General features: G+C 35.3%; 2 protein-coding genes across 5 annotated transcripts in view; one reads left to right on the top strand and one right to left on the bottom strand.

Moving 5' to 3' along the window:
- LOC126976519 (DNA repair protein RAD51 homolog 3) lies at positions 1 to 10,038 on the top strand. Its single transcript, XM_050824893.1, has 7 exons — positions 1 to 172; positions 855 to 985; positions 2,661 to 2,767; positions 3,712 to 3,878; positions 5,585 to 5,713; positions 7,435 to 7,626; positions 9,988 to 10,038. The coding sequence occupies exons 1-7, from the start codon at positions 143 to 145 to the stop codon at positions 10,018 to 10,020; spliced, it is 789 nt and encodes a 262-aa protein (XP_050680850.1). The 5' UTR covers positions 1 to 142; the 3' UTR covers positions 10,021 to 10,038.
- Positions 10,032 to 13,092, bottom strand: part of LOC126976351 (annexin B9) — a 26,115-nt gene continuing 23,054 nt past the window's right edge. Inside the window, exon 8 of one of the 4 annotated variants that reach the window (XM_050824667.1) lies at positions 10,032 to 10,256. In XM_050824667.1, the coding sequence (XP_050680624.1) occupies positions 10,206 to 10,256 (51 nt within the window). In that variant the 3' untranslated portion in view covers positions 10,032 to 10,205. The other 3 variants (XM_050824653.1, XM_050824662.1, XM_050824674.1) reach the window with 3 other exon arrangements.

The following is a 13,092-nucleotide window of genomic DNA, read 5'->3' on the forward strand; positions in this document are numbered from 1 at the left end:
TATTAATATTTCGTAAACAGCAAAAATTAAACATAGGTAGGTAGTAGGTAGGTATCCTATTTTAAGTGACAGACAGTCGTAGGTAAATAGAGTTATTCTTTAATGAAGAACATAACTATCCATTCACTATACCATTAACATTATGATTATAAACGCTGCCGGCTTGTGGCAGGTAAGAAGTGTTGCCTATTTTCTCTCAAATTAATCTGTTGAAGGGCGTAAGGGACTAAAATTGTAATACTTGGAATGAATAAGGATAGATTTATTTGCCCGTCATAAGTCCTGTAAAGTTAATATATATTTTTAAAGGAAATGTAGCTATTATTTCAACAAACTTGCAATAAATGTCTGGAAATAAATTAAACAAATAATGAATTTAATTTTAAATATATATTGGTTTTTGATATTTAATAGAAAACCTGCCTGAATATAATATGAAATTGTCAAGTCAGATAATAATTATAACAAGACCTTTCCAAGATTTTTATTCAACTTAGGGCTAACGCTCTTGCTCACAAAACTGAGACCATACCATGTTCCTACAACATCACTCAAGCCAATCACTTCTATGAATCTGACAAACAATGTCCTTAAACACTACTCCATTGGTCTGTGACCTCTTGGATACTGTTTCCTTATAGAGTGGAGCGCACTGACCTTGCTGTGTAGGTGTGTAAGATGTGAAGTTGGAACAGAATCTACAACTGGAAAATAAACAAATAATGTATTATTAAATAATTATTAATTAAATTTATGAGCCAATCCTATTTTTAACTATGAAATAAATTTATGTAGGTTTTCTATGAGTTAGCTAAAATTTTATAAATATTTGAAGTTTCTTGACTTCTTCACAGAAAGAGACAAGTTTACCCACAATAGCAACCTTCAGTAGAAGCCTTGACAATGTTTTGGGAAATAATGGCATTCAGTTGGGATCCATCACTGAAGTACTTGGACTATCTGGCACAGGAAAAACACAATTGTGGTAATTATTAAAAAAATATGTTATGTGTGAGTGTAGTGAAACACTTGGTCGGAACAAAGTTCCTTTAAAATTTTCCTTTTCCGTTCCTTCAAAATAAATCAAATCAAAATCACTTTATTCATATTGTAGATCATGGCACTGTCACTTAGGAATGTCATAAGTTTTAATGAGAAGAATATATTGTATATAATTATTAACTAATACAAATAAATGAATTACTAGCATTTGAGAGCAAATGAAAAAAGTAATTATATTCATCGACAAAATCGACACGGATTTATAAAATTGTGACGCAAGTGAAACATTTTTCACAAAGTATATTAAAACCAGCATAATAATAAAATAAAATTTATATTTTGCCGTTTACTTATTCATAAAATAAAAATATAATAAAATAAAATCCTTTTGACAGTTGGAGGGTTTGAATTCGCAATATTATTTATCTATGTTTAAACCTAAAAATAAAATACTTCATTTTATATTAGAACCTTACAATCATACAATTAATCTGTACTTATTAAAGTATAATATGAGATATGAGGGTAGATGGATATTGAGTTAACTGGCTGGTAACTGATGTGCTTCGCTTCACCTAAACAATTGCATAATATTATGTACAATATTTTTTGTTAATTATGAAATTTATAAAAATTCAATTAATACAATAATTATTTCGTTGTTCCTTGTTCTTGCAATAAAATAAAATGTCCCAGCAGAACTGTCAAACCATGCGTCAAAAAATTTATCTCATAGAAATGTTCTTACAAAAATAAAATTTTGACAATAAAAAAAACTATATTTAAAAAAACTGACTTCAAAAACTAAAAAGTATAAAATAACTAAATAAAGATTTAATTTAATACAGCGCTTATGCAAACCTTTTATTAATAACACAAACCATATTAGATAATAAAATACAATTATTTGTTTGTGTTGACTTTTGATATATGTAATAGTAGGTAACTACACTCGCCACGTGTGACTTAGAGCGGGATAATTTCATTTAGATTCTAACCATGTCGGAATAACCCATGTGGGCAGATGTCGTTGATAGTTACAACAAGTAAGATTTTCATAATATTATGTTTTATTTTGTCAGAATCTCTCAGCAAGCACATGTGTGAAACCGAATTTTTTATGTCTATAGAATGTTAACAGTTGATTTTTTTTCTACCCTCATTACATAAATTAACATGTGTTATTAAGTGAAATGATATTTTATTTATTTATTCAAAAAGCTTACCAACTTGATACAATTTTTTAACTTATGCACTGAGAATTAAACAAATATAATAAAATAGTATAAATGTACTTAAATTATAGGGAGGCACAACATTCCTATACCGAATACATGTGATATGAAGTAAAAAGTGAAATATTACAATTTTTAGAGAGCAATATAAATTTACTTCTTAAAATTAAGAAAATTTTCATAAATCAATGTTTTCATCTATATTAAAAATACTATTATATTATTTTATATAGTTGTAAAATTAGCTGTAGGTAATTGTATTACCTGTGGTGATTCAGCTGCCTAAGGACATCCACACCACCAGGGGTTACGAGATCTGTTGCCCGCCTTTAAGGAGGGGGTATGGTCTATTCTCGAAGGTTAAGTCAAATTAGATTTAAGTTGAAGACGAAGTTTTAATATTTAAAATATATTAAATGACAGCTTACAGTTGTGTGCGTCTGTACAAGTTCCCAAATCACTCGGAGGCTTGGAGGCAGAAGCTCTGTATATAGACACAAATACAAATTTCAACCTCAATAGATTTAAAGGTAAAGTTTCATTTATTTAATTACTTTCATTTTTGTTTCTTTTTACAAGTTACAATGCTAGTGTAAAAATATCTGATTTTAGAACTTCACAAATATTATTAGTTTTTATAGATTATACTTTGTTAATATAGGTGGTATCTACCTTTTTTTTTATTATAAAATATCAACTTGTGTATTTTGAAAACTTTTAGATTTTTATAAGGCTTTTTCTAGGTTTAGTACCCACCGAGAGCGGGTTTCCTACTTTCTGTTTGTGTTTACTATTTATTCTAATAGAATTATATTCATTGCTAAATACATGCTACCTTCTATGCTCTATAAACTCTCAATCAAAACTATCAAAGTATCCATGAAAGAGAATAACGTATTCTTGTAACCAATCAAGCGCGGCACGTTTCATGAATTATTCTAAATATTATACACAGGATTTTCCAACAGCCCGGTAAAGCTAAAGCCAACCAAATAGGTCTAAGGTCGCAAGCGGTGGAGGGTCACTAGTGGGTGGCCCTTTGCACAGGATGGTGCCTAGATTATGGGTACCACAACGGCACCTATTTCTGCCGTGAAGCAGTAATATGTAAGCTTTATTATATTTCGGTCTGAAGGGCGCCGTAGCTAGTGAAATTTCTGGGCAAATAAGACTTAACAACTTATGTCTCAAGGTGACGAGCGCAATTGTAGTGCTGCTCAGAGTATCAGGGCGTATCATTACCATCAGCTGAACGTCCTGCTCGTCTCCTTCCTTACTGTCATAAAAAAATCTTCACATTACTTCGTGATTCGGCATATTTGGCGACCTGAACCTACGGCATAGCGTCATATACTCATATCCCTACTTATCAACAACAATAATACCTTATCTATTACATTAGGTAGGCATGTATTATTATTGGTCACAGAGTAAAATATGATCCTGAAATAAAATATGCTAAACTTTCCAACAGAGATATTATTAGCCAGCTTAGAGAAATGTCATAATATATTAAAGATTACAAAGTCAGTGAACATAGAAGACGCACTACGTAAGCTACATTATGTCAGGACTTCAGGCTTGGAAAAGTTTTGTAGTCTTATGTACACTCTACCTAAATTTATAGAAGAAAGACCCAATGTAAGTATTAACATGTTTCAAGATATTATGGTGCCAATGAAGACATATAAAATGAAAAATTAAAAATATTTATTTCAGTAACAAAAATGGTTCAAACATAATAGTGGATGTGACCTTCTATTAAGTGAGAAACACCTGTCACACAGCCACACTCTTCCATATCAATTAAAATTAACATTTCCAAAAACTAGGGATCACAAATTAAGTCTAAAAATATAATGTAACAAAAGAAAAATTTTATACAAACAGGATGTCTCTGTGTGTGTGTGTGTGTCATTGTTACTTTTTGTAAAACATACTTATTGTACTATCAAGAAGGTATATCTATAATTTACTCCGTGTAGTTAAATAGCTCTTCCATTTCCACATAATTCATGGATTTCAACCAAGTGGTTAAACTTCGTCTACATTCCACTTTGTTAAGCGATATAGATCTTGAGTTTTTCATTAATAAGGTTATAAACATGTTCTGATTGTTTCATGAACTGTCGCTTTGCAAAAGTGGTCTTTACACTAGTTGGCTTAATAATAACATGTTTTCTCCTTTTCAAAAGGTAAGAAGGATTAGGGATTAAAGTTTTGTGTCTTTTAAGAGTGTTACTCTTAAAAGACACAAAACAACAAGAGTAACATGAAGGACATAAAGTTTTCTAACGGATAGTACGTCGCAGTCTTTATTAAAAACTAGTTGACCCGACAGACGTTGTTCTGTATATAATAAATAATACAATGTTTTTATATGATTTTGTCAATAATATATCATAACATCAAAAATTACTTCGTATAATATGCACCCTGCTGTCGTAATGAAATTGTTTCACAGCAGAAATGTCAAACCGAGCGTCAATAAATTGTCTCATAGAAATTATGTATGGACACATCAAAGGAAAAACAAATTTGATGTTTTTATTTAATTTAGCAGCATTTTCCTATTTATTACCTTTTTTATACCTTTTAAACCTTCTCTGGACTTCCACAAATAATTCAAGACCAAAATTAGCCAAATCGGTCCAGCCGTTCTCGAGTTTTAGCGAGACTAACGAACAGCAATTCATTTTTATATATAGATATGGAAGTATTTCCGACGGCCTCCTCATTGCCAGTGATACTACAACGCAGTGCCGCGTATGATGCTTTGAAACCCAAAAGGACGCGACCGTCGATTGCATCCGTTTCACTAACTAGCATCGTCCAAACCTAAACATACCTTCACACCTAGCCTAGCCGGCATTCTGATTAAATGAGCTTAACAAAAAGATCTTAAGTAATATGAGAACATTTATTATTTTTGGAGTTTATTGGAGTTTTCCTTTAGAATCGATTTTCATATAAGGCGCCCGGTATGAGAAAAATATGGATGGTAAAATCTGCTCATCATAATTTGATAGTAACGTTTTTCTTATTTAAATAAAAACAGACTTTGTCACCTTACAAATAAGGCAACAATTAGCACTGTATTTTCCTGTCGGCCACCTAGCGATACTTTTGAAAATTATTTTATTTTGCAATAAGAAGTGTTGTGGCTAGTGAAAGTTAGTTTCCTAAACTTTAATAGATGGCGTTGAATCTTAGCTATGAAAATTAAAAACAAATAATACTAGATTAAACGTAATCTAGTGTAACTTTCATAAACTATTTCGTATTTCCAAATCGAACGCTGAATCTTTCGAGTAACAACTTCTTTTTAATTTATTTTACTTTTTAAGGTACGATTAATAGCAATAGACTCGATTATAGATCCATTCAAGGAAGGTATTACCTTACAGCGCAGGACTGGCTTGTTATTTCGTTTGATGGCTGATTTACAGAGGATTGCTGTCTCCAGGCAAATTGCTGTAAGTATGTACGGATGCTGATTAGAGCCGATGACAGTGAGCGATCGATGTTTTAGCCACATATTTAAGGCGAAGAGTTAGCAGAAAACACGCAAACATGGTGTTTTTAGACAAGTTTTGTGGTGAAAGTGTAGCATTTGGAGCTATGAACACTACTTAATCCTGTCACACATATCCTTAAGTCTTATTAGGTTGCTAATGCTTGCTGTTGGTTATAGTTAACACTGCTGAGCCTTTTTGAACTACCACTTTTCTTTGAAGTTAAACAAGTTTTTTGGCATGGCGTGACGCATTTTTTGGTACTTCTCTCAGAAAAGTTATTCTTATAGCTTGTACTTTTTTGTGTAGGTTCATTTATTCAGATTAGTAGTGCGTAACGAGGATTGTAAGCATATAAACTGTTTTCCACCCAAGAATTTTGAAAATATTGGCTTTGTTACATAGATGGCGGGCCGGCAGCCGTGAACTCATATCGCTCAATTGTATGGCAATTAATGGCAATGGCATTTAGTGTCGCCTTAAGGTAGCGTCTCTCGTGAATCTGGGAAAAGAATGCACTTGTTCGAGCGCCGCGAACATCAGATGGCCCTATTAATAAAATTCCCGAAGGGAAGCTATTCACTTAGTTCACATAGAGCTAAGAACAGATAGGACAGACAATTACTCAATTATCACACTATGATATGTAATGTTCTTATTACCTTTTGTTTTAAAATAGAAAGGGGCGAGACGATCAGGACGTTCAGCTGATACGGCGCCCTTGAGACCGAAACAAAGTAATGCTTACACACTACCGCTTCACTGCAGAAATAGGCGCCTTAATAACTGTCAGTTGTATAAGGGTATTTATTGTAGGTGAAATGAACATTACACGGAATAGGTTTATTTAATTGTGCCCTGTTTCGATCTCTTATTTTGACCTTTATTATATCCCTGGCTCACTTATCTGCAGGCTTCGAGTATGGTATAATTTATGGCAGCAGACATTCCATATAAAACTTTTCTAATTTGGTTTTCATGCTATTGTTGCAAAACATAGACTTTTTATAATTAATTATGACTTCAGCTCCTCTGATTTGCTCGACAACAGAGCAAATAATCATCTTTGCCGTTTTGTAATGTGCAGCTGACCTTGACCTTGATTAGTGTTTATTAATTTTAAAGGAATCTGTGTCTTTTAGTTATATTTTTACTTCTTTATCGATCGGTCTCCGTTTATACGCTGTATTTGGGCACTTGGATTCTACTATGGCATTTACTCCACAAATCCATGTGTTGAAGCTGCTATATATGACAATCCCTTGTCTAAAAAATAAACTTAGAGGCTCCATTTTAATAACTTTATTATTTAACTAGTTGCATTCATTAAGTCGACCATGTGTGATCAATGAAATGTCAGCAATGATTGTCGAAGCTCCCATCCATTTACTACACTATTAGAGAATAGCTTTTCTTTCTATCATGCCTCCTTCTTCAACATTTTTTTTCTTTTCAAAAAACATATTTTTTTCAATAACTGCCTCTGGTACGTCTGGTTTTTTCTGACTGCTGCACATGATATTTCTTCTCATTATTTCATATATTTACTGTTTAAGAGCGTAGTTGCTAAATAACTTTCTAATTTCTTGAAAAGATTCCAAGAACTATATTATAATTTTATTCATAAGTTGTACTATATTTTTTTGGAAACAAAGCTCGTCATTTTATGTATACGGTTTCAGATAGTGCTAACGAATCAAATGAGCACACGGATAGGACTGTCGACGGGCGCAGTAGTGGGAGCTCTGGGGGACGGATGGGCACATCGGTGTAATATACGGCTGCTACTATCGGCCCCTCGGAATGTGGATGCTGAAAGAGTGGCGGCCTTGCTAAAGAGTAACAGTTCACCAGAAACTGTAGGAAGGTTCCGAGTGAGTAAAGCTAACAGTTCAGTACTAATAGCAAAGAATATGTAATAGTACAAGTACTTATAGTTAAAACATGATTGCAAATGAAATATGTATTCATGCAAACGTCTTGAAGATGTATTGCCAGCCGTTGAGGTGTATCAAAACTCTAAGCTGGAATGTCCCCAAGTTCACATCAGTCTGACAGTCCAGAAGCTGGCTACTGAATATTACACAGTATACACGCACAGTTTGGCGAGACGAGAGAGCTTCTTCCAAGAGGTCTCTACCATGCTGGGCCCTGCAGAGCATCATTGTCAATACGCTGACCCACAAACTAGCGCTCTATAAGCCGCACGTGTCTCTACCATGCTGGGCCCTGCAGAGCATCATTGTCAATACGCTGACCCACAAACTAGCGCTCTATAAGCCGCACGTGTCTCTACCATGCTGGGCCCTGCAGAGCATCATTGTCAATACGCTGACCCACAAACTAGCGCTCTATAAGCCGCACGTGTCTCTACCATGCTGGGCCCTGCAGAGCATCATTGTCAATACGCTGACCCACAAACTAGCGCTCTATAAGCCGCACGTGTCTCTACCATGCTGGGCCCTGCAGAGCATCATTGTCAATACGCTGATCCACAAACTAGCGCTCTATAAGCCGCACGTGTCTCTACCATGCTGGGCCCTGCAGAGCATCATTGTCAATACGCTGACCCACAAACTAGCGCTCTATAAGCCGCACGTGTCTCTACCATGCTGGGCCCTGCAGAGCATCGTTGTCAATACGCTGACCCACAAACTAGCGCTCTATAAGCCGCACGTGTCTCTACCGTGCTGGGCCCTGCAGAGCATCATTGTCAATACGCTGACCCACAAACTAGCGCTCTATAAGCCGCACGTGTCTCTACCATGCTGGGCCCTGCAGAGCATCATTGTCAATACGCTGACCCACAAACTAGCGCTCTATAAGCCGCACGTGTCTCTACCATGCTGGGCCCTGCAGAGCATCATTGTCAATACGCTGACCCACAAACTAGCGCTCTATAAGCCGCACGTGTCTCTACCATGCTGGGCCCTGCAGAGCATCATTGTCAATACGCTGATCCACAAACTAGCGCTCTATAAGCCGCACGTGTCTCTACCATGCTGGGCCCTGCAGAGCATCATTGTCAATACGCTGATCCACAAACTAGCGCTATATAAGCCGCACGTGTCTCTACCATGCTGGGCCCTGCAGAGCATCATTGTCAATACGCTGACCCACAAACTAGCGCTCTATAAGCCGCACGTGTCTCTACCATGCTGGGCCCTGCAGAGCATCATTCTCAATACGCTGACCCACAAACTAGCGCTCTATAAGCCGCACGTGTCTCTACCATGCTGGGCCCTGCAGAGCATCATTCTCAATACGCTGACCCACAAACTAGCGCTCTATAAGCCGCACGTGTCTCTACCATGCTGGGCCCTGCAGAGCATCATTCTCAATACGGTGACCCACAAACTAGCGCTCTATAACCCGGACGTGCCTCTACCGTGCTGGGCCCTATAGAGCATCATTCTCAATACGGTGACAACCAATTGGGACAGACCATACGCCTATGCAAAATTATGCACAGATCGCCCTGCGTAGTCTGTGGTACGTGACCAAATCCATTCGGCTTTGTGGCCGTTGGAATCACCCAAGACTATGATTTCAGCGGAGGGAATCTGTACACGTACACACGCGAATCAATTACCGGCTGAGGTTTTCCCGAACAGATACGACTTAGGGACCTTCAATAAAACCTAACAGGTCGGCAACGCATTGCTCAATTTTGTACGTTAAATATGATCCTCGATACTAACCTTATTCTGTTCGAGTGTGTTAATTTACCCGGACGAGTCTGGTCCGATTGTGCTGACGTCATAAGACGGCAGCGTGACTCTCCCACTTCTCTAACATCAACGACCTTACGTCACCAACTAAAATACTATCTAACATACAACCACACTGTGGGATGAATCTCTTTGCTGTGTCCAGGTGGACGCGACATGGCTGTGATACCTGTCGTTCCAAGACCGGGTAGGAGATGGAGACCATTTACCATCAGGCACTCGTCTGACAAGTTGTTTGATCCTTTATTCCATAAAAAGTCATAAGACCTAAAACATATGCTCAATATATAACTATATTAGTCAACCCCAATTATGTTATCAATATTGCTTCTTTCTTACTTGCAAAAACAATAATATATCTGGTACTAAGTTTGTATCTCGGATTATATTATTAAGAACCGAATGTACATTGAGGAGCATACATTTAAACCCAGTTGCTTTTACATGCACAAAACAAATTAACAATTATTTAGGCCTTATAGGTTATTATTATTTTTGTTACAGATCTGTCAAGACGGCATCAGGGATATTCTATAATAAAACACATATTTAACAGGCATAGTTTAATTCAGTGTACTGTAATAATATCTAAATACATCATAAAGAGAACTACAGCACCAATAAATATCTCATTTTCACAAAAATATTCAAGCAACACTTCTATTTTGATTAATATTAAGGCAGTTTCACAGTGAACATAGATTCTTTTATTATGCATTTTCTTATGATATAATAGTGAGAAGGACGCGTTTGTAGTCCCCTTTCGTATCGTCCTGCAAAATATTACACAATTCTAACAATGAACTGGTCTTAACATGCAAACAGCGTAGAATTTTGAAAAAGTAATATATCTCAAATTTTGCAGGATTAAGCACATAATGTGACTAGCACAGTCTTGAAGTCACCGGTTAGGTCTTCCTGCAAAGATATCGAAAAACAAACTATAACCAACATAATAATAAATTTAAACTGGCCCATAATTTCTATTCACAGCGTGCATATTCAGTATGAGATTACAAAAAACTTACAAATGCAGTAAATATGTACCAAGAGTAAATAGGGTACGATTATTATCAAATTAAAAAAAATTGTCTCTCATCGAGTTGGGTTACATCGCTCTAGTGAAGCTTAATAACACATTGTAGATAAGAGTTGACCGAGGGAGCCCCCTACGTCCTCCTGAAAAATGTCACAACGACTTGTTAAGCCACTCTGTACAAACCAAGCCGTGCACATCATAAAAGCTGTTAGCTACTGTGCCAAGAAAGTTAAATGACAATGAACAAGCAAAATATACAGATCTTTAAATAAAATTTACACCTAGCGTGATAAATGTAAGACCTTATACGGATAACTCGTTTGCACGGAGTTTTAGAATTTAATTTTATTGAATACAAGATTATACCGTAGCAATTCCTTATATTTATTGTATTGAAATGAGTATTTGGATCTGAATTGTGAAAAGTTAGCATCTTTTAATTTTTTGTGTGAATATAACATATTATGAAACGAACAAGGGCGCGCAGTCGGTTGGTTATCCGCGAAAGGTCATACATTGTATAAATGGCACTCTCTGCAATGTAACCTAACAATTGACGGATCTTAAGTTTAGCCGGAGTCCGGATTGGTCGGTTATTCAATTAGAGTGAGTAATGCCTTCTTGTAATCCCCGGAGGTGTCGCCCTGGAATCAAAAGGTATGCGTTGTCTATGGGTTTTATTCGCATTTTACACTTACTATGTTTTAAATAGGTTTCGTTATTTTTTTTCTTTATATCCACCACTTTTCAAGTTAATTTTTGTTAAAGTTGATACTAATTTCATTACTTGCTGCCCGCAGTGATATTTATAAGTCATTGGTGCGCTCGGGATAAACGAATGTGTTTCGAACCCTAACTGTGTTATTAATAAACTCGAAGTGAAGTTACTCCAAATTTAAAACTGTGTCTTTATTTTACCTTTGTATTACATGACAGGGAGAAGTTATTTTAAACTCGAAGTAACTTTACATTGCGTATATACATTAGACATTGTATTCCGGTTGGCAGTATGTGTAAGCTAATGTAATTACGAGTCTGATCGCATAGCATTGGGCTAGTCAATCCATCACGCTTCGTAGATTATTACGGGCAGCTGAAAATCAAGTCGTACAACTGCTCGTACCATCACTTAAGTCTGTAGCGCACCAATAATTTATGTTAACACAGACAGGGTTAGGCATTAAAACCTTAATAAATATTTACAATAAAATTATAATAATAAATAACTAGTGACCTTGCTATTTCTTTATACTATTTTATTTGTAATAGATGGTTGAAACTTCTTTGCAAAAATCTCAGTATGACCTGAATTTAATGGCTTTAAAATGGTTTTATGAAAATTGTTTCAAATTGCTCGGTAATATTTTTTGATAATCTCCTAGTGTTTTTGTTATTACTACTTTTGTAATAAATAAAAGTTTTCACAAAATATTCTGAGGTCTTGCGACATTCGTTAAATATTTTTTTGGGTTATCGTCTATTATTAGGCAAAGGGTTCAAGCCCATTTACGTTAATATTCTATAATTAATTGTCAAAGCCGTCTTGACATACAACGTGTGAAACGTAATCTACGAGATCGGAGTTCTTATTATAATTCTAAAGGAATCAATTTTGAGAAAATAAATGCCTTTTATGCCTTTTAATATTTCGGCAAAGAAGTTTAAAATAGTCAATTGGTCTTAAATATAAGAGTCAGTATGTTTAAATACCTACGTAAGTCATAACATACTCTTTTTGAAATAAAAATGCGAATAAAACTAACATGCTTATGTACATATTGTGTTCTCAATTAAATCTAAATAAGTTAAATTGCTAAAATAGTATTCACACAATATTTACAAAGTGTTATCACACGGCTGTATTGGTTAAACATTTGCGTTATTGAGAGCTATTAGACATCTTCAATTAAAGATGGTGTTTCTAATCCTTGTAACTCTTGTACCTAATCAACTTAATAAACATAGATCTGTATATTATGTCAGTATTTTGTTACGAAATTTTTTTAATATATTTTAAGCGTTGTTGAATAACATGCTCTTAAATATGAGTCAGTAAAATATACAAAAATAGAAAGTATGGGTCAGCTTTAAAATATAGTTCATGCTGTGTAATCTTCAAATCAATGCAAAATGAAGTTAGTATAGCGCAATCTAGGCCTTATTCAGATAACTTTTAGTTTCAATCATATTCTATTAACACAAAACACATAAGTCCATCTGCTGATCCTGACGTCAGCCCAATCGTATGCTGAAACGCAGATTTCTGTGCGATGCGTGCATGGTTTTTACCGCTAATACAACTTTGTCCATATGATATTTCCAGCTTTTTCGTGGATCAGATTATGTAATCCAATTAGTTCATGGAAATATGTGCGTTAACCTTGTTTGTATTATTGTATTTTATTAATCTTCCAGACTATTCAAAAAAGACATTAAAAGACTTAATACAAGATAACTCTAGTGTCTTTCTGCGTCGCAGCATACGGCCTGCCCTGCTAAATCTGTACTGTGACGTGCTGCTTCAACCGCGTCTCAGCGTACACTTAGCCTTACAAATGAAAATATGTTCA

The sequence above is a fragment of the Leptidea sinapis genome, chromosome 2 (genome assembly GCF_905404315.1).
Source record: "Leptidea sinapis chromosome 2, ilLepSina1.1, whole genome shotgun sequence".
In the NCBI taxonomy this organism is placed as follows: Eukaryota; Metazoa; Arthropoda; class Insecta; order Lepidoptera; family Pieridae; genus Leptidea; species Leptidea sinapis.